General features: G+C 51.3%; 1 protein-coding gene across 1 annotated transcript in view; it reads left to right on the top strand.

Moving 5' to 3' along the window:
• The window catches only part of CRHR1 (corticotropin releasing hormone receptor 1), a 99,723-nt gene that overhangs the window by 2,194 nt on the left and 71,690 nt on the right, over nucleotides 1-25,839 (top strand). The window contains exon 2 of the mRNA XM_026654758.2: nucleotides 19,872-19,956. Within this exon, the coding sequence (XP_026510543.1) occupies nucleotides 19,872-19,956 (85 nt within the window). The remainder of the gene's footprint in view (nucleotides 1-19,871; nucleotides 19,957-25,839) is intronic.

Raw genomic sequence — 25,839 nt, 5'->3', positions numbered from 1 at the left:
ATCCTGGGACCAACATGACTACAACAACACTGCAAACTAGAGCATCCTTGACAGATGTTTGTCCAAGCTGTTCTTTAAAACCTCCAAAGGCGGGATTTCAAAACCTCCCTTGGAAGCCCGTTCCATAGTTAGAAAGTTTTTCCTAATATCTGACCTAAATCTCCCTCACTAGAGTCCTGGTTTAGATGGTTATCTGAACTAACATACAGTGTACTCACCTCTGATGGATCACACCATGCCCCATAGCTCCCTTCCCACACCAATACTTTCCTCCCAGCACCTCCAATCAGTTCCTCCCAGGTGGGGCCTCTCTGGGCAAAGGCTGGTGGCTTCCTACCGTCCTTTGTCTATGTAGAGTAGATGGACTGTTCTCCAGTGTCTTCAGAGGCAAACCAGGCATGGCCTCTGTGTTGCTCAAGTCCTGGGCAGTCTTTGCAGGGCTTGGGAGAACTAAGAGTCCCTCCTACGTGGCAACAGAGTGGAACAGAGATGTTCTGAGTGGCTCAACCAGGGCCCCTGAGCCAATGAGCCAGTATGGCTTCTGCTAACTCTGTTGACCACCCAAGTGAGTTCAACCAGTCAGAGAACCAGAACCAATGTCACATGATTTACACGACCAATCACAACCATGCAACCCAGCCTGAAAGAAGTCAACCTAGAAAATTAAACCCCTCCTCCAACTGGAGTTTTTGCTCCAAAAAGAGAGAACTGCCAGAGACGCCATGAAATCCACTAGAGACTTCGCTATTGCTATCAATTTTGCGCTGATACTATGATGATGGATGGCAGTAAAAAATCCAGAGAGAGATGTGCAAATTTGCTGCAAAAAGTTCACCCTTATCCTACAAGTGATTAAAAAACCCCAAAATGTTCATGTGACATTTTGTCAGGAAATGTTGACATTTCATACAATTACTGCAATTTCCAAATTGTTTTACCAGCCACAAAATTGACATGTTTTGATGGGAAGGGAGGGGGGGAAGAAACCTTTTGCTGCAAATCTTTTGCCCGGCTCTAATAATAGTAATAATGAAATTCAAAACTGAGACACCTCTGCTCAAAAGCCTGAGGGAAGTACGTGTGTGTGTGTGTGCGTGTGTGTGTGTGTGTGTGTGTGTGTGTGTGTGTGTGTGTGTGTGTGAACTAATCACCTGGATCATTTCATGTCTCCAGCGAATGAGATAATAGTGCAATCAGTGCTGAAAGTAGTTGTTCCATTGCTATCAGATGGCTGTACAGAAATACAATCTGAGAAGCCCATGGGAAAATCAGAAACCCTGTGTAGAGTCCCTCATATGTTTACACAGATCCATTGGAAGGTTTGCGTCCTAAAAGCCTCTCTTGAGTGGCTAGTCTTGAGTGAGTAGACGTGGCGTTATGCATCACCCGCATTTTTTTCACCGCATCTAGGGAAAGATTTAATCTAGCAGACAAAGGAATAATGAGATCCAGTGGTTGGAAGCTGACACTAGGCAAATCTAGACTCAAAGCAAAGCCCAAATTCCTAACAGTGAGGACAATTAACCATTGAGACCAGGACAAGGTGGATTCTCCATCTTTTGAAGCCTTTACATCAAAGCTGGATGTCCTCCTAAAACATACGCTCTAGTTCACCTGGACGTTACGCTCTGAGCGTGTAGGCCAATTTGAGTCTCTCTCTTTGAAATGATGCAAAAGATGGGGACCACACTAAAAAGACCTTCGATAAACCGTGACTCCAATCCCCCTTGGAAGCTTATTTCTGTGCAGTGAAAGGTTGCCCTGGATTTAGGGCTGGCTCCTTTCCCTTAGAATCAGAATTCTGCCTTCATTTATGTACTTATTGATTTTTGGACTAGGAAAAAGCCAGAGACGGTGAAAATAACAGAAATTAAGCTACAAACAGGCTGGGAAGGGGAGCTGCTGCAAGAACCAGAGCAGTTTTCAGTTAATCGACAGGTTCGTTGGAGTGACAGTGACTGGAGAGGAGACTGAGTGATGAAGAAATTCACTCAGAAGGGCCATTTTTCTTATGCTGCAATATTAGACTCCTCTCTAGGCGGTCATGTTCTGAGGAACTCACCTGAAAAGTAGCTGACGCACATAAAGTTGAAGCACTATTCATTTTTGGCTTGTGTCTTTTTCCTAGTCACTCTCCCTAAATCTGGGCTCTGCGTTATGTCCCCCGTCATTCTCACAAGCGCACACAGAGAACAGCTCCCTTCGTACAGTGCCTACTCCTAGAGGGTAGGTTTGTCTTTCTTTTTCATGTACAGTCCTTCCCCAGTCTGCTTGTGTTCATAGCTAATGCTCTGGGTGAAATCGTGGCTTCATTGAAGTCAATGGTAAAACTCCCGTTGACTTCAATGAGGCAAGAAGTTCATCAGTTCTCTGGCAGAAGGAACCAATGTGATCTATATATGGAGATATACCTATCTCATAGATCTGGAAGGGACCTTGAAAGGTCATCGAGTCCAGGCCCCTGCCTTCACAGTAGGACCAAGTACTGTCCCTGACAAATTTTTGCCCCAGATCCCTAAATGACCCGCTCAAGGATTGAACTCACAACCCAATGCTCAAACCACTGAGCTATCCCTCCCCCCATCTCATCCGAGCTCCTGCAAAACACCTGCCAAAGAACCTCACCCAGATATTCCAGCAAAACTTCTCCCTTTACATTGTAGAGCTCAAAGTGCTAAATGAAGGGTGAGTATCATTATCCAATTCTATGGATGGGTAAACTGAGGTGCCCACAACCACTGAGTGAGACGGTAGCAGAACTCAGGTCTTGTCCCAGGCAAGAACCACAGTGGTCCCAGTTGCAATCTCTCAGCTAACTAATTATATTTTCACATCCCGTGCTTGTTAGAGGACTAAAGCTGTAGGGTTGAGCTGAAAAGGGGATATGTTACGACCAGAGCTGTTCAGAAAATGGAATTCCCATCCCATGGGAGCCCTGTATTTCAACGTTTGTTTTTGTCCTGAAACGGGACCAAAAAATGTTGACATTGTGTTGCCGCGCAAAAAGCCCCAAACAATTCCAGATCTGCAGCGTCCGAGCATATCATTTTTGACATCGTCACTCGAAGCAAAACATTTCACTTCCAAAACATCGGTGGTTTGGACATTTTCCAAACAGCGATGTTTCAAAACGTCAATATGAAATGAAATGTTTCCATTTAGAATTTTCCCATTGGAGAAATTCATTGAAATTGACATTTGCCCACGAAAAAGGTGGTTTGCCGCGCTATGTTGGGAGAATGCTTTGGTCAAAGAACGTTGACTGGCTCTAGCCAAGAAAGACATCCACAGCACAGGAGACTTACAAAATACTGTCGCCGGGGCTGTATTATTATAATTAGCAGTATTACTTTGTATTGGTAGTATCATAGAGCCTAGCAGTTCTAGTCAGGCTCCCATTGCGCTAGGTGCGGTACAAACAGAACAAAAAGACAGCCAGTGCCCCCGAAGAGTTTACAATCTAAAGAGACAAGACTGACCCCGGGTGGGGGAGGGGAAGAGATAAAAACACAAGCAGAGAGAACAACGTATAACACTGTCTAATCTGTAACAGGGCAGCCTGCCCCTTTAGGCGCCAGGAGGCCTGGGACTGGTCAGCCCTGTTCATTTAGCCCAGCCCTGATACGCATATCCGGGGTGGTGCATTTCAGAGGAAAGTCCAGCAACTGAAGGCTGGCTGGGGAGGAGAAGAAGGACTGGGACAAGAATCTGGGCCCATGCTTGGAACCGGCGGAGGCCTGCCAGGGGTCACTGGGAGGAGGGTGCCCCTGATCTGGATGGTTGGGATGACTGGAGCCCAGGAGTCCGACTTCAGACTGTGAGACGGGCTGTTGCAGCTGGGAACCCTCCTGTAAAGGAAGAGGGCTGAAGGCTGAGCCCTGTGGAGCTGAAGACGCTTTTGTTTTGATGTCGTTGGGGGCTTGGAGTAAAGGATTCTGCTGTCCTGGAAGGGGTGGAATGCTTCTCTGATTCTCTGTAAATCTAGAGCAAGTGAGAGCGGCATGTGGACCAGAGCGAGACGGGGCTTGGTTCTCCCGTCTTGGGTCCCCTTTGGAACCTATTGGTGGGACACATCCCTGCCGGCATGACCCAGGTGATCTGATGTTTTGCGCTGCCTTTCCATAGGTGTAAATGAAGCGAGTGGGGAGCCAGGGAGACACAAATATCTGCACCCATGGGAGCAGGGGAGCTGAACGGGACCAGGCAACTCAATTGTGGGCATGGGAGTCACCTCTTTTACCAGGAGGAGCCTGCAGAGGGAGAGGCACCGTGGTGTGCATAGGAAAAGGGCGGGGCAGCTGGAGAGCTAAATGGGGCTCAACAGCAAGGACAGCAGACCTAGGTGGGGGCCAGGAGAGAGTTCATAAACCATTCGCCACTAGTCTAGTCTATTCTAGTCTACCTACTGTCCTTCGTCTAGATAGCGCCATAGTATTCAGGGCCAGAGGTATCAGTGATGTCATATGGCAACAAGCTCTCTGGAGTACACCTGGGATGGGGGGCAGGGGCGGATGCAACTACTAAGATGAAAATGTTCCCCCGGCTTCCTTCTGCCCCACCCACCGAGCGCCCCGGAGGCCAGGGCTAGCCTCACGGAGACCCACAGGCTTTCAGGCCCAGGTCCTCAAAGGTATGAACTGAAGTTAGGAGCTATGCCCTGCCTTCCCCCTCCCGCTGCCCGCCTTGCGCTGTATGGGTTATTGCATCGTCTCAGCACACCAAGAGCCATGCATTAAGCTACAGGTTTAACCAGAAACACAGGACTGGGTCTATGCACTGATCTGGACCTCAGGACCCTATTAGCCACGCCCCTGGCAGCCATTAACCCTACCCATGCGATGGTTCGGAAAGCCGCAGCTAACAGCCGGACGACCGTACCTCTGCTCACGCCATGCCGTAACCATAGGACCTCTCTGGCTTTAAGATTAAGCTTGATAAGTTTATGGAGGGGATGGTTTGATGGGATAATGTGATTTAAGTCAATAGGTCAGTAACGTGCCATCGCTGGTAATTAGTAACAATGGTCAATGATGGGATATTAAAAGTTACTTCAGAGAACTTTTTCCGAGGGTCTGGCTGGAGAATCTTGCCCGCATGCTCGGGGTTCTGCTGATCGCCATATTTGGGGTCGGGAAGGAATTTTCCTCCAGGGTAGATTGGCAGTGGCCCTGGAGGTTTTTCGCCTTCCTCCGCAGCATGGGGCAGGGGTCGCTGGCTGGAGGATTCTCTGCGACTTGAAGTCTTCAAATCATGATTTGGGGACTTCAACAGCTGAGTCAAGGGAGAGAATTATTCCAGGAGTGGGTGGGTCAGCTTTTGTGGCCTGCATCATGCGGGAGGTCAGACTAGATGATCATACTGGTCCCTTCTGACCTTAAAGTCTATGAGTCTATGAGACTGTGGCTTAGGCCACTGGAGTTTGTGGGCCCAGTTTAGCTAAAGGGAAGGATAGCTCAGTGGTTTGAGCATTGGCCTGCTAAATCCAGGGTTGTGAGTTCAATCCTTGAGGGGGCCATTTAGGGTTCTGGGGCAAAAATCTGTCTGGGGATGGGTCCTGCTTTGAGCAGGGGGTGGGACTAGATGACTTCCTGAGGTCTCTTCCAACCCAGCTCTTCTATAAAAGCTGATTGTGAAATATTGCTGAAATGGCAGAGAGTGAGATCAAACCCCAGGGGGTGATGTCAAGTGGGGGGATTGGGGGGGGGGGGAATCACTGAACAAGCTTCAGCCCTATTGTGAGCAAAAATTAATGATAAGGACTGGAAACGTTTACGGTCCTGTTTTATTTAGGGGCACTGTATCTTGGGAACCCCTTGGCCAAATGGCCTCAAATTTGTATCACCAAGACTTCCCTGGCCCCTGATGAAGCCTGGGAAATTTGGGGACAAGCTGAGCATGCATGTGGATTTTAGGGCACTTAGCGGGCAAACAGCAAGGTCTTGAAGTGTAGCGGTGCCACTGCCCCACTCTGCTCACTTAACCCTATATATATATATCACTATATAGATCACTTCCTCCCTTGACTACGCCAAGGAATGACCAACTGAAATCTAATACAGCAGCAGCCCCGGCAGGCCCTTTGCCTTGTTTGTTCTCGGGGGCTCTCTCAGCCAGGGCCCCTGCTGACTTGCAAAGCTCAGGGCAGCTGTTGTGCTTCTGGGGCCGTGGAAGAAAGTCACCCGGCCGTCAGCTTGGCAGCCCCGTCTAGGCAGCTGGGAGTCACCCCGGCATGCGCCGCCTGGCAGGTCTGCCTACCTGGTGAAAATCCTTGCTGTGCGAAGGCAGCGCAGCGGATCCAGGGAGCTTCCAGCTGTGAAAAGGCCTCATCTGGAGTATTGCATCCAGTTTTGGTCCCCCCACTACAGAAGGGATGTGGACAAATTGGAGACAGTCCAGCGGAGGGCAACTGAGAGCGAGTGGGAGGGTGCTGTCGCGGCTGTGTCCCTCCTCCCCCCGAGTTTGGTCTGTTATCATCAGAGCGGTTTGCCGTGGGCTCCTTAAAGGGCACTGTGCCTGCCAGGCTAAAGTCTGAGTCCTCTCCCGTAGCATCACAGCTGATTGGGTCGAGGGGCAGGAGATGGACTCCGGAGAGGCAAAGCCCTCGGGCCTCAGCTTCGCTTTATGGCCTCACTGACGTGGTGAACTTTTCACACATCTGTTGCGAAGGGATAAGTGAGGACACCAGGCCTGGGGGAGGGGGACTCCTCCCTCCTAGCAAGGGATGAGGGATGCAGCCACTCTGCCGCCGTGGCAGTTTCTGCCCCTGCAGTCAGGAATTGCCGAGGTCTGTAACCCGGGATAGTGCGAGTGGGCAGGGGAGTTAACCAGTTTCTATCACACTGCAGGAAAGGACCATGGTTCTCCAGCCAGGAACAGTCTCTGGTTTAGGGCTGGGGTTTGATTGGTTTGATTCATTCCACAGGCTGGGAGCTAGTGAGCACCCCTGGCTCTGTACGTGTCCAGCCAGCCTCAGTACAGGATCCCTTTGATGGTCATCACTGCAAAGCTAGACGCTACCGGCTGTTTGTGAGCCATTCGCTGCAAGTATTTGCCCCTCACCCTAAGCTGTGTGGCCCGTCCCTTGATAATACCTGCCAGCTGATCTACAGCACTTTTCATGAGTAGATCTCAAAGGGGGAAACTGAGGCACAGGCCTGGGTGGAGTCTTGCTCCAGGTCACCTACCAAACCAGTGTCAGGGCTGGGAATGGACCCCCCCGTCTCCCAATGCCCGAGGCAGAGGCATCATTTCTTTCCCTGTTTAGACGAACAATCCTTTCTGTTGGACTTCTGCTTCCCCCTGAAAATGACTTGCAGTGGCTCCCGAAAGCTACTTCGCAATTAAACGCGCCTCGGCCATCGCTGCCTGGGCACGTGCACGCGAAAAGTGAGCTGATGGGGCGGAGGCAAAGGGACCAAACTCTTTGCAGGGAACTTCCAGCTGTGAAAAGGCCTCATCTGGAGTATTGCATCCAGTTTTGGTCCCCCCACTACAGAAGGGATGTGGACAAATTGGAGACAGTCCAGCGGAGGGCAACGGAAATGATTAGAGGGCTGAGGCACATGATTTACAAGGAGAGGCTGAGGGAACTGGGATTATTTAGTCTGCAGAAGAGAAGAGTGAGGGGGGGGATTTGATAGCAGCCTTCAACTACCTGAAGGGGGGTTCCAAAGAGGATGGAGATCAGCTGTTTTCAGTGGTGGCAGATGACAGTACAAGGAGCAATGGTCTCAAGTTGCGGTGCGGGAGGTCTAGGTTGGATATTAGGAAAAACTATTTCACTAGGAGGGTGGTGAAGCACTGGAATGGGTTCCCTAGGGAGGTGGTGGAATCTCCATCCTTAGATTCTAAGGCCCGGCTTGACAAAGCCCTGGCTGGGATGATTTAGTTGGGGATTGGTCCTGCTTTGAGCAGGGGGTTGGACTAGATGACCTCCTGAGGTAATCTTCTATGATTCTATTAAACTGCCCTGTGTCTCCCAGCGCTTGTCACTGACACCCCACGAGGCACTGCTGAGAACACAGACACTAACGCAGCTGCCTGGCATGTCTTTGTTCTGAAACGCACGGAATAGTTTGCTTAATAAAGCTTAGTGGCTCGCTCTCCGATTTCAGCCCCGCTGAGAGGGGGAAACCCAAGCTCCACCGCCCATTGCTAATTAGGCAGCTGCCCGTCCATCTTTCTGCTCTGAAGCTGTTGCAGGCCTTCCTGCCGCACCGCTCAGATCTTGTCCGAAGCAGGAAAATGCTTGGACTTGGACGTTAATTAATTAGTTAATGGCTCTGGAGCCCTTTGGAAATGGAGCAACGCTCGGTGTTAATCCTGATGAATGAGGATTTCGCTGTTAGGTCACTGGTGGGTCAGGGGTGGTCACACACACACCGTGTCTCTGTGTCCACCGTTCACACACCTCTTAGCAGCAGTCACCAACAGGACTCTCCTCCCAGCTGCTTCGTGCTAACATGTGCTGACAGCTTATCTCTCAGCCGCCGCCTTTCTCTCCAGCAGGGAGGAGACCGGCCCACAAAGCGCGTGGTCAAGACCACATTCTTATCTGAGGCTTGGGAGGAACTGGAAAAGTAATGCACAAAATCGGAGCTGCACGCCGGCCTTGACCGGGCTGGGAAGTGTCCTACCCGGGAATGGTCTGCCCAGAGTGAAGAGGTTGGGCTTGGTGTGCGTGGGTGCAGGGTGGGGCTGGTAGGCCTGTGATATCCTGGGGATCAGACCAGCTGATCTGTGCTCCCTTCCAGCCTTAAACTCCACGAGGGAGACGGTGCCAGAGAGTGCGTTGCACAGGGGACTTTATAAAACCGAACAGGGGCGGCCGTGGGAGCCCTGACTTCTAGCTGGCAGCAGGGCCTGATCCTGATGTTGCATCGGAGGGCGTAAAAGAGGAGTAAGTAACTCCGCTGCAGCCAGTGGATTTACACTGCAGGGAGGTCATGGCGTGAGACCAGATAGCGCACCCCAGGTAGGGTTGTTTAGGGTTTTATTTAGTTTTGAAGTCAACGTGGGTCTGTCTACACTGCAGTTAGGCTCCCGCGGCTGGCCCGCGCCAACCGACTTGGGCTCGGGTTAAGGGGATGTTTAATTGTTGTGTAGATGTTCCGGATTGGGACCCTCCCCCTTGCAGGCCCTAGAGCCCGGGCTCCAGCAGGAGCCCAGAAGTCTAGACTGCAATGAAACAACTCCTTAGCCCAAGCCCTGCAAGCCCAAGTCACTTGGCACGGGCCAGCCGCAGGTTTTTCATTGCAGTGTAGACAGATCCTGTGACTCATGCATCCACAGTGCAGCTCTCTGTCCTCCTCTAGTGGCCACATGGAGCATTACGTTTCTATTGCCACCTCTGCGCTAACCAGAGCGGGCCCTTTTAGTCCAAGCACTAGAGCAGGGGGTCTCAAACTGGGGGTCAGGACCCCTCAGGGGGTCACAAGGTTATTACACGGGAGGTCGCGAGCTGTCAGCCTCCACCCCAAACCCCGCTTTGCCTCCAGCATTTATAATGGTGTTAAATATATTTAAAAAGTGTGTTTAATGTATAAGGGGGGGTCGCACTCAGAGGCTTGCTGTGTGACAGGGGTCACCAGTATAAAAGTTTGAGGGCCACTGCACTAGAGCCTGTAGGACTGATCCAGGGTTCAGTCCTTGCTCTGGACGGTGTCCCGGGGCACTGCGTTACATAAATATCCCACTTCTCCAGCAAGGAAGAGCTGATGGCCAGTGAATGGAGAGGCTTTGAAATTCACAGGCCCCTCTCGTCCAGCAGAGCCCAGGGTCCTGACTGGAGGCTCTCGGTGTCAAGAACAAAGCTCAAAGGCTGGAGTGTTACCCAGCCGGGCGTGTGGTGCAAATTCTCGAAATCGCCTGCCCGCTTCAGATCCAGTTTACACAGGAAGGTTTGTATCAGATTAAAGATGAATGCGAAGAGCCCAGTGGCGCATAGCAGAATTGGGGAGTATCCTTTTAAATGGCGTGTGACTCCTTTTGTGCTGCTGGAGGTGCTGTCTGTCAGTCCCCAGGTAAAAGCGAGGTCCTGGCGGGTTATATTCATTGAAGAGCCGCTGGCACTTTTGATAAGAAACAAAGTGTTAGCCCCGGTGTCTTGACTAAAATGCACTTCCCTAAAATCTCCCTTTATACTTTCAATTGGATTTGCCCCTCTTCTTCTTCGCTTCTAGTCCTACTCTGTTCTGTAGTGCTGTTAAACAGCACGCACGTTCCACCCCAGAGATGGCTGCATTCCAGCTTGCCTCAAGGAGAAAGAAATGGCTGTAAATCCCTTGACATTGAGATAACTTCCCTGTGGACCAGGGCTTCAGCTCCCTTGTGGGGAGGATGTTTTATCCCAGGGCTCTGCCTCTCTGTCTTAAGCAGGATCCCTTGAGACGGGATAGATGAGATGTTCATTTATAGGTCCCCCAGCTTTGAAACCATGGCATATCTAGCTGGTGGATTGACCCAGCCTAGATATTACATTCCTCCCATTTGTGACCCTCCAGCTAGCCAGCGAGACAGGCTGGGGCTGTCCCTTTGAAAAATGGAGTGGGTTGTCTCCCACCTCCCACATCCGAAGTGCCATCACTTATTTTTAGACAGGAGACAATGAGCTTTTCCGATTAAATCCAGGCAGCGGCAGCAGCCATCAGATAGCATCCAGGTGGATTCAGCCTACACAGTCGATATTAATATCGAGCCTGTTCTCAGAGTCAATGTTCAGGTTATTACGTCCGGCACTTCGGGGGCAGGGAGGTGGTGGTATGTCCTTCCTGAGTGTCATGCAGCCATGGCATTAATGGGAGTCCCACTGGCTTGGAAAGGTATCCTGGAGACAAAGGGAGAAAAAGAAAAAGGAAATCGATTGCTAGGGCAGCGCAGCTCAGCTCATACAGGGAAATCTCCCAGCCTCCGGCCAAAATGCCAGACCCACCTTTCAGAAAAGTCTGCTACCCCGTTATTCAGAGGCACTTTCCCTTTTCGCTGGGGACCTGAACTTGCCACTTCAGGCCGTGCTGGAGGAAGCCACCGTGTGGCGAAAGAAGCTGCCGTGCGGAATTGGCAAATGAACTTCCGTAAGAGGTGACGTCTCCGTGGTGGGCAGACCGATCCCTTTACATGCTGCTTTTGAATAGGAAGACTGCGACTTCGGGTAAAAGTGCCAGACATGCCGAAGTGACTGTGACACCCTGGCACCCCCATATTCACCACTGTCATGTAATTAGGATCTGCCTTATACACAGTATGCCTGGTGAGGTGTCACTCTAAAAGTCTTGATCTGCTAGACGTTAATATCTCGTTGGATTGTATGTGCTATCGTCATGTGTGAAGTTATGAAGTTTGGCGATGTAGGTGTTGCTGAAACATGTCGTGAGGTTGAAAACACCCACAAGCAGCCTTTCAGGTACGACAGTAAAAAGGCCAAACCATGTTAATGGCTTATTGAGGAAATGCACACAAGCACCAGGATTACCCCAGGAACTGTGTACAATAGAAACCTCTCAGAGAGAGCACTGCACAGTGAGAACTGTCTGACCCAGCTCACAGCAAAAGAGCTTTCCAGCAAGTGCGGAGAAGATATAAAAGGGGGGAAATGACATTATAGGGGGACCTCACTCTCCCAACAACAACACACCTGGAAACACCTGAGGGGCAAGGACTGAACTGTGGGAAATGATGGTCCCAGGCTAGAGGGATTTTTAGCCTGGGTGTGAAAACCTGGGAAAGCCAAGGCAACCCATGCCTTAAGAGTCTGCTAGTCTGTTTCTCACCAGGGTGAGAATTTGCTAATTTATATCCTACCTATCTAGTGTGTTAAGCTCAGTTTGCGGTGTTGTTTAAGTACTAAGGTTATCTGCACCATGCAGTTGCAGCGTCTTCAGATACTAATAGCCAGCTCTTCTGTAGCACTTTTCCTAAACAGAGCTCAAAACTCAACACAGTCTTTACTCCTCACCGCCGGTGAGGCAAGGCCGGGACATTACCCCCATTTTGCAGCTAGGGAAGGTAGGCCCAGGGAGACCGAGTGACTTGGCCAGCATCACACAAAAGCGCTATAGCAGAGCAGGGAATTGACCCCTCATCCGCTACACTAGGGCCCTAACCACGGGGCCGTCCTCTCGAAAACAGCTGCGGAGGAACACGCCGATGCGTCGCAGCCTAGTGCGGAGAAAAGCCCGTTAATCCAGCCTCCCCAGCTGGCCTGCGGACAAAGAGAAGGCTGGAGCGTTCTTCATTCTCAAGAGTCAGGAACGTCCCAGGTGTAATTCTATTCCCAGCATCCCGCTATAATTCCCTGCTGTGATGCCAGAGGCTGTGCAGTGATAGCCCAAGCTCCTGTCCGGCAGGAAGCCGGCATTCCAGGAGGAACATCTGAGCCCCAACTTGGGGAAAACAGGCCTGGAACCAGGGCTCGAGGGGGCCCTGCTGGCCGCTAGCTCCGGGAAGGGCTGCAGAGCAAACTCCATTCTAACCCTCTGCTCCTAACTCCCAGTTTGCAATTGCCCGTGGCTGGGCCTACGTTTTCCAAAGTTACTAGTGAGTCTGCGGGCTTCTATTCTGCTCTGTCCAGATTCTTGTCCCACGCTCATCACCGCAGTATCTGAGTGCCTTCCAGGAGACGAGCCTAACCTCTGTGTTTGTTCTTATCCTAAAAGTGCGTGCAGGGGAGGGTCTCATTTTGATAGGAGGTTTCTAATTATTTTTAGGGGGTGAAAAGTCTTCAATGTACCGGGGCCCAACAGGAGACCTCTCGAAGGGGCCAGACTTTAAGAGAGGGCTGAACACCTAGCACCCTGAAAATCAGACCCCTTTTAAAGGTGCCCCCAATCTGAAGTCCCCAGGATCATTAGCCACTTTGGATAGCACGGGCCTCGCTCTCTGCCCAGCAATGAAGCTGATCTGCCGTCCTGGAGGATGAGAAGAGAAAAGACACTTTGCCCTCTGAAAAATATTCTTGCCATGTATTCGCCATCTCTAAAGCCAAAGCGCTGAAGGGCTGAACACTGCAATCGAAGGAAACAATCCCAGGATGGACCATGGCACAGCCTTCCCCTGGAGGGAACTGGCTTTGATTTGACTGAGCGAGGAATGTTTGGCTTTAAATGGGAGGCTGAAGGTTATGGCAGGCCTGGTGTGCCACACAGGAGCTAAGTCTGATGCAAAGAGAGGCAGGGGTCCAGTGGGAGGGACTGAAGATGGTGGCAGAAGTGGGATCGTTGGGATAGGACAGCGAGTGTTCTGAGCTGTGCTGGGAGGAGGAGGAGGTCACATGCACTGGGGCAGCAGGGACTTTGGCAGTTGTGCCAAAAGCTGTACGAATTTAAAAAAAAAGCTGGGGCAGGAGACAGGGACTGAGATGGCCAGAGCTGCCCTTCTCTGCCAGCAACTCACAGACCGGCCGTGTGGTTCCCCAGCTGGCGAAATAACTCCCAGTGCTGGAAGTGTGGGGTGAGAAACCAGGCTCGGGCCAAGTACCGGCAGCATTCCCTAGCCCCGCTGTAGCAGGAGCAATTCAGAGATTCCGACATTCCAAGGCCACTGGGATCATGCAGTCTGACCTCCTGCGTAACACGGGCCAAAGACCTGCCCCAAAATAATTCCTAGAGCAGTGCCGCGAGAGAAACAGCCCATCTTGCTTTAAAAAATTGTCAGCGATGGAGAATCCCCCACGGCCCTTGTTAATTGTTCCAATGGTTAATTACTCTCACCGTTAACAAATTACACCTTATTTCCAGTCTGAATGATACTCGCTTCACCTTCCAGCATTGGACTGGGTGATACTTTTCTCTGCTAGTTTGAATAGCCCATTATTAAATACTTGTTCCCCCATATAATACTTATGGGCTGTGATCACCCCTCCCTTGGCCTTCTCTTTGTTAATTGAGTTCTTTGAGTCTATCACAATAACGCATGTTTTCCAATGCTCTGAATCATTCTTGTGGCTCTTCTGTGAACCCTCTCCAATGTATCAAGATCCTCTTGAACTGCGGGCACCTGAACTGGACACAAGATTCTAGCAGCAGTCGCACCAGTGCCAAATATATAAAATTGCCCCATTTACACCTCCCAGGATCACATTAGCTCTTTCGGCCACAGAGTCACACTGGGAGCTCACGTCCGGCTGATTATCCACCACGAACCCCAAATCTTTTTCAGTCAGTTCTTCCCAGAATAGAGTCCCCCCCATCCTGAAAGTGTGGCCTACATTCTTTGTTCCTAGCTACACACATTTGATTATTTGCCCCCAGGTTACCAAGCAATCCAGATCGCTGTGATTCTGTGTCCTGTCTTCTTTAATATTTACCACACTCCCAATTTTTGTGGCATCTGCAAACTTGATCAGTGATGATTTGATGGTTTCTTCCACGTCACTATAAAAATGTTCAATAACCTACGGCCAGGAACTGATCCCTGTGGGACCCCCCTAGAAACAGACCCACTTGATGATTCTCCATTGATGGTTTCATTTTGAGTAATATCAGTTGGCCAGTTTTTAATCCATTTAACGCGTGCCATGTTCATTTTATATTGTTCTAGTTTTTTAATCAAAATATCGAGTGGTACCAAATCAAACACCTTACAGAAGTCTACATGTATTCCACCAACACGGTTGCCTCTATCAATCACATTTATAATCTCATCAAAAAAAGATATCAAGTTAGTTTGAGAGGATCTATTTTCCACAAACCCATGCTGATTTGCATTAATTGCATTATCCTCCTTTAATTCTTTATTAACCGAGTCCCCAATCAACCGCGGCATTATCTTGCCAGGGATTGATGTCAGGCTAACGGGCCTATAATTACCCAGGACAGACTTGATGGAAAGGAGAGTCAGCCGGAGCATCAGGACTGTAATAAAAGTCTGGGGCCTTTCCCATCGGAACAGCCAGTAAGAGTAGCCTTCGCACGCGCCGCAGGCACTTTTCATCCTGAAGGGACCCTGAGAACTTAGAGTGACACACAAACCAGAGTGGGGGATTGCCTCATCCACCTCTGGGGTGGAACATCTGGCAGCATCACAACCCTGATCCAGAATTTAGGGCAAGAAGCAGATCCTTGGTGCTTATCGTACACAGCGTTTCACTAGAGGCCGTCAAAGCATTTTATAGGCCCTAATTACCTACCCGTCTTAACAACCTTCTGAGGGAGAAAAATAATTATCGTCCTGTTTATATAGGTGGGTAAACTGAGGCACAGGCAGTCAAATTCTGTCCTGGTTAGTGCAGCTGCACCTGGGATGAATTTGACCCAGTGACTTCCCTAAGGTCACACAGTGAGCCAATGACCTTACTAGGAATAAAACCCAGGAGTCCCTTCTCTATAGGGTGACCAGACAGCAAGTGTGAAAAATCGGGACAGGGACTGGGGGGTAATAGGAGCCTATATAAGAAAAAGCTCCAAATATCAGGACTGTCCCTATACAATCAGGACATCTGGTCACCCTACTTCTCTATCCAATAAACTCCCCTCCCCAATCTAAAAATAGAACCCAGGAGTTCTGACTCTGTTTCCCTGCTTTAACCACTAGTCCCTTCTCCCATCACAGACCTAAGAACCCAGGAGTCCTGACTCCCCGGCTCTAAGCACTAAACCCTTCCACTCCCTCGTTTTAACACCAGGCAAACCCACGCAGCGGGCTCCCAGTGGGACACGACTTAAGAACACGTGCCCTCGGACAACCCCCTTCATCACAAGTGACTGAGGACCGAGCCCATGCTGGTTTGCAATTAGGAGAGCCCACCGCTAAACGGCCTGCAGCGAGGGGAGGGCTTCCCGGGCCATTTCTGACACGCATCTCGATTATTTCTTTTCATCAGAGGGAGGCGGTTTTACTCCGGGGACTTGGAGCTCAAATCTCATCTCAACAAACCGCATGACAATACGTCAGGATGTAACACTGCCCCCGAAGAAATCAGAGGCGCTGCCTCTCTCCACCAGCGGCTGCAGTCGAAGTACAGCGCTTGCCTGGCATCTTGCTTTAACACGGGCCAGAATTTTCCCAGGTGCCCCTAAATAAGGCAGGACAGACGGGTCAGTGGCGAGGGGACTAGCCTGTGTGTTAGGAGACCAGGGTTGAGCTTCCGCTGTGGTACATGCTCTCTGTCTGACTTGGGGCGGGTGATTTTATTCCAGAATAGCGACTCCATTTTGGAAGCACACTAATCATTTCAGAATAAAAGTGACTTTTACTCCGGATTAGAGTGTCTACACAGGTGGCGGTGCCAGAACAGCTCGTTCTACACAGGGGCGGCTCTAGGCACCAGCAAAGCAAGCACGTGCTTGGGGCAGCCCATTTGCAGGGGCGGCAGGGAGCTGAGAACCAACAGGGGGTCCTGGGAGCTGTAGTTCCTTGGTTAGCTCCCTGCCTATAGAGCCAGCCCTGGAGCAGGGAAAGAACTACATTTCCCAGCATTCCCTTGGCCACTACCAACAGGAAAGAGGGGGAGGGAGGGAGGAAGCTGAGACCTCATGCTGCAGCCTGCTGTGAATGGAGAGCTGCACTGTGAGTAGGGATTCCATATTTTAACATTCAAAAAATAGGACACTCCACGGGGAGGGAGGGTAGCCCCACCCTGCCACCATCCACTCCCTCTGACTGCCCCCCACAGAAACCCCAACCCATCCAACCCCCCCTGCTCCCTGTCCCCTGATCACCCCCTCCCTGGACACCTGCCCCAACTGCCCCCCAGGACCGCACCCCATATCTAAGCCCCACTGGTCCTTGTCCCCAACTGCCCCCTCCTGAGACCCCCCCAACTTCCCCCCCTAGGGCCCCACCCCCTACCTGTCCCCTGACAAACTCCTGGGATTCCCATGCCTATCCAACTGCTGCCTGTCCCCCGACTGCCCCCCCGAACTTCCGCCCCATCTAACCCCCCAGCCCCCTTACTGTGCCACTCAGACCAGCGTGTCTGGCTTCGCGCAGCGCCATATACGCTGCTGCATATATGCTGCCGTGCTCCCCCGCGGAGCCACAGTTCCCCCCCCCCAGCACCTGTAATTTGAACACCTCAAAATTCAGGAGTGCTCAAGCTCAGTTTGGGCAGCTGTTACTTCATTTCTCCCAAATCAAATATACTGATCCACTGTAACTTGCTGTAGAAAAAGTAGGATAAAATTGAGCAAGAAATGCTTCCCAGTGGTTATTAGGACTGGAATTGCTATTTTCAACAGCCATTGCCTTTTTTTGTTTGTTTAAAAGGAAGACAGTGATATTGCATTGGCAAATTCCCCATAGAAACAAAGAGTGGAAGAAAAGAATAATAAAGGCACCTCAACTTTTCCTCATTTATGTAGGACAGTCTTATAATATGCATCCAGATATCCTCCAATCACACAAGCTGAAAATTGTTCCACTTTACTGCAGTTCTGTAACCATATGGGAACCAATCCTGTCTGTGTTCTGTGCACATCTAAAATTCCTGCTGAATGACCGGCCCTGGGAGCGAGTTACCAGTGACCCAGGGCTGCGGTGGAAGGAGGGTGCAGGTGGGGGGGGTGTGAGCCCAGGGCTGGAGCGGCAGGAGGTGTGTGTGTGGGTCAATGGTGGGGCGGTAGGGGGAACCCAGAGCTGGGGCGGCAGGGTGTGTGTGGGGGGGGGGGGGGGCCAACATTTTTTTTTGCTTTTTTTTGCTTGGGGCAGCAAAAAACCTAGAGCCGGCCCTGGTTCTACAATAGCAATTCTGGGTGATTTCCCCAATCAGACAAGCCCTTGGCCTTTGCTTTGGACATCCATCAACTTTAACCAGGTTTGTGACTGTCTATAGATCAAAGACCAGCTTGATGGAAGCCAATAACATCTTCCAGCGTAACAATGTAGTAAAAGTCGGTGATTTTATTAGCAGTAGTATTTATTATTTGTCTTCCATAAGGTAACAGGGTTTGAATGTGAAGACAGCTTTGCACGCTTTCTCTCTCGGCTCTGTGATACCTGCAACTGCTAAGGCTGAAAAGGAAGATGATAATTGTTGGGCCATTGCTAAATAGGGTCAGAGTAGGTTGCAATGTGGTTCCTGGGGCTGTGGTGGGTCGGAGTAGGTTGCAGTGTGGTTCCTGGGGCTGTGGTGGGTCGGAGTGGGCTGCAATGTGACTCCTGGGGCTGTGGTGGGTCGGAGTAGGTTGCAGTGTGATTCCTGGGGCGGTGGTGGGTCGGGGTAGGTTGCAGTGTGGTTCCTGGGGCGGTGGTGGGTCGGAGTAGGTTGCAGTGTGGTTCCTGGGGCTGTGGTGGGTCGGAGTAGGTTGCAGTGTGGTTCCTGCGGCTGTGGTGGGTCGGAGTAGGTTGCAGTGTGGTTCCTGCGGCTGTGGTGGGTCGGAGTAGGTTGCAGTGTGGTTCCTGCGGCTGTGGTGGGTCGGAGTAGGTTGCAGTGTGGTTCCTGCGGCTGTGGTGGGTCGGAGTAGGTTGCAGTGTGGTTCCTGCGGCTGTGGTGGGTCGGAGTAGGTTGCAGTGTGGTTCCTGGGGCTGTGGTGGGTCGGAGTAGGTTGCAGTGTGATTCCTGGGGCTGTGGTGGGTCGGAGTAGATTGCAGTGTGATTCCTGGGGCTGTGGTGGGTCGGTTTAGGTTGCAGTGTGGTTCCTGGGGCTGTGGTGGGTCGGAGTAGGTTGCAGTGTGATTCCTGGGGCTGTGGTGGGTCGGAGTAGGTTGCAGTGTGGTGCCTGGGGCTGTGGTGGGTCGGAGTAGGTTGCAATGTGGTTCCTGGGGCTGTGGTTGGTCGGAGTAGGTTGCAATGTGGTTCCTGGGGCTGTGGTGTCTTCACTGAGCCTGAGTTGGGAGTGATTGCGTTGTAGAGGGTGCTGTGTGGGCTAACGCTTGCACGCTGCTCTTGCGTTGGGTTGGAATGGCCCCTTACTTTGGGTTTTCCTGGCTTTTCAGGGTACGTCTACACTTCAGTCAGGGGATGTGATTGAAGCTCATGTAGACATAGCTGGGATGTCACTAGCTTGGGTGCCAATAGCAGTGAAGCTGCAGCAGCATGGGTTTCAGCACAGGCTATACAAGCCCACCCGAGCTCCTGGCTAGTTACTTGGGCGGCTAGCTTGAACTGAAGGCCATGCGGCCACGGCGTCACTGCTATTGAGACCTGGGCTCACTAGATCAAAGCTAATATGCTGCGCTCACACCTCCGATTGCAGTGTGTCCAAACCCTTAGAGTCTGCATTGGGAGCAAATACACCCGAGCAAGCTTATTTTTCATTCCGGTGCCTAGGAAAGTGGTGAACAAAGTTTTTTTGGGGGGAGGGGCAGAATAAATGTGATAAATTTCAAAAACCTACGGCCTGATTTTCATTTACATTAAGGCCACTTTATATGGTTCTGGGTGTGGAGAGGGCTCTTAAAGTGAGAGTAAATGTAATGTATGTTCCCTGAAGGCTCCTTAGGCAAATCTGTTTCCTGGCTCTGTGCCTCAGTTTCCCCATCTGTAAAATGGGGATAATAGTACTGACCTCCTTTGTAAAGGGCTCTGAGAGCTATCGATGAAAAGTGCTATAAAAGTGCCAGCTATTAATTAATTATTAGTGTAGATGAAAATCAGCCCCTTAGAGGAGCAAAGGGAGTTTATTGCAGATTCTCATGCAGAATAATAATAATAATAATAATTAATTAATACTCCTAGACAGCTCTGGGCCTCCGAGAGTAATTCCTGTGGCTCCAGGGGCATTACGCCAGGGATGGATTTGGCTCTGAGGATCCTCATTGGGCCAGGATCAGGTGTCTTTGTGCACAGTCCTCACCCAGAGAGGGCTGCCACAAGGGAATGTCCCTGAGGCCCCATCAGGAGGCTGAGACAATGTGACCAAAGCAAACCTGAGTTACGTACTGTGACAGCCACCCACAGCCCTAACAGTGTTTGCTTCCTCCTCTTCTGTCTGCAGGTATTTATCCTCTGGATTAGCCCCACCTCGGCTTCCATCCAGGATCAATACTGTGAGAATTTACCTCCGAGCAGTAACACCACTGGTAAGCACGCTACCCACCCTCCCCTACACCAACCTCTCTGTCCCCTCTAGCTTTGTTCCTGGAGTTGCTGAATGGACATTAGCGACCTGGGGTAAGGGCTAGTTGGGCTGAAGGGCTCTGGGGTTCTGCTGGGGTTAAATCGCCCATACTGCAAACTTCAGGGAGTTTGTCTCCCGGGTGTTAAAACCTGACTCCCAGCTCTGGCTCAGACCTCGCCCCAATAGGTACAAGGACACCCCGAGACAGATTCTGTGCTGTGTCTCTAAGTGGTGCAACATAGATCTCCCAGCCTGCCGTTCTTGGCGCGGTGGGGCTTGGAGACTGTAATCCACCTTTATGCCCTCCTAGGCCTGGGGTGCTCCATGGGCCGGAGAGGCCTTCAATGTACCTCAGCCAGCCCCGGGGGGTGGGGGGGCTTTTAAGCTCCTTGTACACAGGGGACTGCACGCCAGCTGAGAACTGGCAGAGTGCAGACATGTTCCATCTCGCTCCCTCCTGCCCCCTGCGCTAGAGGGGCTCCACAGCTTTGTGTCCGCTCAGCGCTCCCTACAATGAGGGGGGGGACATCTCTGCTGGCCAATTAGAGCCACATTACGTCACTCATATTTCGGGTGTTCGTCCTGCATTATTGATCATCAGCCTCATTGTCAGTAGAATGGCAGAAGGAGAAGGTGATCAGCGGGTGAGAGCTGTCTCAGAGCAGGAGACACAGGGTGTGTCCACACTGCACACTAAGCCTGGGCTGTGACTTGGGTTCGAGCCCAAGCCCCCACTTCCATCCACACACCTATCAGTCTGACTGGCACAAGGGACCCGGCTCCTAGGATCCTGCTTGGGGCGTGGGTCAGAGCCCAAGTCCTGCTGGGACTCGGGTCCAAGCAGTGTGGACGCAGACGAAGCCACAGATCCGAGTCAGAAGGTCTGCGTAGTGCAGCGCGGATGCATGAGCACGGCTGTGAGACCCGGATCCTGCCATTGTAAACCCAGATTTACCGTGCAGCATGGACATTCAAGCGTGAGCTTGGAAACGCCGAGTCCCACAGACCCGGGCTTGGGGTGCAGTGTAGACATACCAGCAGAAACCCAGAGAGTCAGCCCCTGAGAGGACTCAGAGACAGAAGGCAGAGCTGGCGGGAGCTGAGTTTGAAGGGAGAGCAGTAACTGGGCAGGGATCTTGGAAGAAAGCTGTTGGTGAGAACGGAGCAAAGCTCGGGATCCCCGGGGAGGAGAAGGCTCAGGCAGTGGCCCCTCGGAAAGGGGAGGCTCCAGCTGGGTCAGCGGAAGCCAAGCCCAGAAGCCAGGGGGTTCTTGTGGGATGGTGGATCCCACTGAGCAGGGGTACAGGCATGGAGGAGCCGGACACTGCAGGAGGGGGAGCTGCCTGGGGGAAAATACTGGACAACGGGGCTCTGAATCAGGGCCAAAAGGAACTGGGAACAAAGTGCCGCTATTGACCCTCGGGTGGGTGACTTGGAGGTGATGTCTCTGGAGAGGGGAATGGGAAAAAACCCTGCAGTATCTTTCTTTATTGTGGGAATTGGAGAATGGTTTTTATTACAAGGTTGGGGGTGGGGAGAGTTGCTGCACTGTGTGTGAATAAATTATGCCCAGAGGCAGGCTTTGTGTTGGACACAGAGAGATTATGTTCCTTTCTTGGGCAAACAAAAGGGGAAACTGAGGCAGGCCCACTGCTTGTGCCGTGGCCTGATGCTGGAGGGTGCCTCAGGTGGGGGCTCGCTCTATCGCAAGTTGGAAATGTACTTCTAAAAAAAATGAAAGCCGAGATTATCACCTAATCCCATGACTCCAAGAGCTGGGGCTTTACAAAAAAACTCACTAAATGTCATGAGAGTTGTGATACCACTGGGTGAGCTGTCAACACTGAGTTTGGGCCAGATCCTCAGCCAGCGTAAATCAGCATAGCTTGGGTGAAGTCAGTGGAGCGACACTGATTTACACCAGGGAAGGGTCTCCTGGCTCTCTCTCCCGCTTCAGTCACTGAGAAATCCCCTCCAGGGGACACAGCTAACCTTTGGTTAGGTGAGACAGCCAGCTAACTGGGCCTGCTGTGTAGCCAAATGATTCTCCACTCTATAGCCTGCAATCGATTTTGAAAGCAGAGCTGGGCAAATCACAATTTTTCCATTCACTAGCCATTAAAAAAAAATCATTATTTGGTCGTCGGTCTGAAAATGAAATGTTCACAAGCGTTGGCAAATCAAAAAGATAAAACACAGGTCAAATGAAACGTTTCATTTTGATTCTGACCATTCTAAACTTGTTTGATTTTTTTTTTAATACAGTCATAGAATCATAGAAGATTAGGGTTGGAAGAGACCTCACAAGGTCCAACCCCCTGCTCAAAGCAGGACCAACACCGACTAAATCATCCCAGCCAGGGCTTTGTCAAGCCAGGCCTTAAAAACCTCTAAGGATGGAGATTCCACCACCTCCCTAGGGAACCCATTCCAGTGCTTCACCACCCTCCTAGTGAAATAGTGTTTCCTAATATCCAACCTAGACCTCCCCCACTGCAACTTGAGACCATTGCTCCTTGTTCTGTCATCTGCCACCACTGAGAACAGCCAAGCTCCATCCTCTTTGGAACCCCCCTTCAGGTAGTTGAAAGCAGCTATCAAATCCCCCCTCACTCTCCTCTTCTGCAGACTAAATAAGCCCAGTTCCCTCAGCCTCTCTTTGTAAGTCATGTGCCCCAGCCCCCTAATCATTTTTGTTGCCCTCCGCTGGACTCTCTCCAATTTGTCCACATCCCTTCTGTAGTGAGGGGCCCAACACTGGACACAATACTCCAGATGTGGCCTCAGCAGTGCCGAATAGAGGGAAATAATCACTTCCCTCAATCTGCTGGCAATGCTCCTGCTAATATGCCGTTAGCCTTCTTGGCAACAAGGGCACACTGTTGACTCATATCCAGCTTCTCATCCGCTGTAATCCCCAGGTCCTTTTCTGCAGAACCTCTGCTTAGCCAGTTGGTCCCCAGTCTGTAGCAGTGCCTGGGATTCTTCCTTCCTAAGTGCAGGACTCTGCACTTGTCCTTGTTGAATCTCATCAGATTTCTTTTGGCCCAATCCTCCAATTTGTCTAGGTCACTTTGGACCCTATTCCTATCCTCCTGCGTATCTACCTCACCCCCAGCTTAGCGTTATCAGCGAACTTGCTGAGGGTGCAATCCATCCCATCATGTAGCCAGCTTTCTATCCACCTTCTAGTCCATTCATCCAATCCATACTTCCTTAACTTGCTAGCAAGAATACTGTGGGAGTCCATATCAAAAGCTTTGCTAAAGTCAAGATATATCACGTTCACCGCTTTCCCCATATCCACGTTGACTGTTCCTAATCACCTTCCTCTCCTCCAAGTGCTTCAAAATTGATTCTTTGAGGACCTGCTCCAAGATTTGTCCAGGGACTGAGGTGAGACTGATTGGTCTGTAGTTCCCCAGACTCTCCTTCTTCCCCTTTTCAAAGATGGGCACTATATTTCTCTTTTTCCAATCATCTGGGACCTCCCCCGATTGCCATGAGTTTTCAAGGATACTGGCCAATGGTTCTGCAATCACATCAGCCAACTCCCTCAGCACCCTCGGATGCATTAGATCTGGCCCCACGGACTTGTGCATGTCCAGCTTTTCTAAATAGTCCTTCACCTGTTCTTTCACCACTGAGGGCTGCTCGCCTCCTCCCCATACTGTGCGGCCCAGTGCAGCAGTCTAGGAGCTGACCTTGTCCGTGAAGACCAAGGCAAAAAAAGCATTGAGTACATTAGCTTTTTCCACATCGTCTGTCACTAGGTTGCCTCCCCCATTCAGTAAGGGCCCCACACTTTCCCTGACCTTCTTCTTGTTGCTAATGTACCTGTAGAAACCCTTCTCGTTACCCTTCACATCCCTTGCTAGCTGCAACTCCAGTTGTGCTTTGGCCTTCCAAATGAAAGGACATTTCTAAACAAAGTCATTTCAGACTGAAAAATCATTTGGAAAAAGATGAAATGAGCTATTGCCTTTTTCTATTTTTTTTTTTTGGGGTGGGGGGGCAGTTAAAGATGTCTCTCAGGGTGTGGATTTTCCACACTCCCGAATGCCATCTCTATGTGGATGTAGCCTTTCATTGTAGACCAGCCTTTAGATGCTGGTCTCTGTTTCTCTGTGAGAGACCATGACACTCTCAGCCAGCCAGTAGAGGGCAGTCACAGACACACAGTCATTCGCCCGTCCCAGGAGCGCACAGTCTGCTTATTAGCATTATACCTGCAGGACAAAACATACATAAGCTAAGCAAAGGCCACGAGGAACACTGTGTCTATTTGACGAGCACTTCTGAGTGCTGCCTTTAATACTTGGCATTCATTTCTATTAATTAAATACTCACGAGTAGTCCAGGCATGGGCTTTACTGGTAGAGTTTCTCCTGCATTACTTCCCCTTGCATTAGATTTGTGTAGGAATTAAAACACTGCCTGTAATTTGTGACTGGATTCATAGCTAGCTCCAGCACCTGGGTGGATCCTGAGCTGTTCCCTTGGAACAATGTGGCAAGTTCGCATCCCCTTCGAGCGCAGGAGAGTCACTGCCATTTGATGGACCTTTGGTCTCCCAAGTGGAACGAGTTTGGCAGGTCTCAATTTTGGAAATCTACACCTTGAAGCCAGAGGTGAAACAGGTCACCCCTTCTCAATGGGGAATGTGGGGGGCAGGGGTGTCTTGTCACAGTCTCCATGCTGTGCCTATCCAGTGCCCTGCAGGCCTGTCCGGCACCTCTCGCCACGCTAGGTTCCCATCCAAAACCAAGGTCTTTTTTTTTTATTTTCCCCACCAGCAATTAAAACTCATCAATATTTCCCCCTGAGGACAACAGCATCCCTGCCACGTAGCCAAAGGAAAGCAAGAGCCTCACTGCTCTCTTGCATGAAAATGCTGGAAAAGTTTATTTTCCAATTTGCATGAAAGAAACCGTGGCCTCTGCGAAATCTCCTGGCCTGACACAGCCCCCTGTAATCGGCGCCCGCTCAGGGTGACTGATGGACTCAGAGGAGCCGTGCTGATGGATGAGCCCTGCCACGCAGCTCCAGTTAGCACGCCTCGCAAACTACTTTCTGAAATTAAATATTGGCACCGGCGCAGGGCAACTCCCTCCCTCTCCGGCTGGCGGCTGCTGGAGCGTAACGCGCCTCCAGCCGGCAAAGCAAACACGCTGCACGCCTCGCGCAGCGGGGGGGCGAGGGAACCCCGCATCGGGGCCAGGCTCGGGAGAAAGCTGGCCACAGAGCGAGCCGTACGGCTGCGCCTTGGGATGGCGGCTCGCAGCACAGCGGCCAGGAAAGGGCCGGTGGCACAGCAGCAGCAACTGGCCCCTTCATTTGGGAGCCCGAGTTCAGGCCGTGCGTGTCCGGAGCAGGATGGGAGCTGGGAGAAACACAGAAGGGACGTCTACACTTGGAGCTCCGGGAGACGTACCCACGCTAGCCCTGATCAGGAGAGTGCAAGCGGCGGGAGGGGCTAGGCACCTCACCTGGCTACCTGTCTGAGACCCCAGGCATGTCCTCAGGGTGGCCAGTCCCTCCTGCCACTTGGTGTGCCATGGCTACCCTAGACACATGCGTGGCTCCTGGGAAGTAGGTGCCAGCGGTTTGCATTGCTCTGCAGCAATCTCTTTGGCCAAGGCATGGAGTGGTGTCGACAGGCATAAATACCCTGAGAAATCAAGAGGATCCACTGCCCACCTCAGCTTCCCCTAGGGCACAGCACCCTCCCCTGAGGTTCTCCCCTCCCATGTAGGGTTCTGCCCCTATACGCCCCTGGAGGGTCCCAGCTCCCATGGGCCCCTGCTCCCTCTGAGCCCCACACCCAGACCCAGCTCCCATGAGC

The sequence above is a fragment of the Terrapene carolina genome, unplaced genomic scaffold (genome assembly GCF_002925995.2).
Source record: "Terrapene carolina triunguis isolate 2854851 unplaced genomic scaffold, T_m_triunguis-2.0 Scaffold193, whole genome shotgun sequence".
In the NCBI taxonomy this organism is placed as follows: domain Eukaryota; kingdom Metazoa; phylum Chordata; order Testudines; family Emydidae; genus Terrapene; species Terrapene triunguis.
Note: the sequence above shows the minus strand (reverse complement) of the source record. Positions and strands in the feature narration are given on the sequence as shown.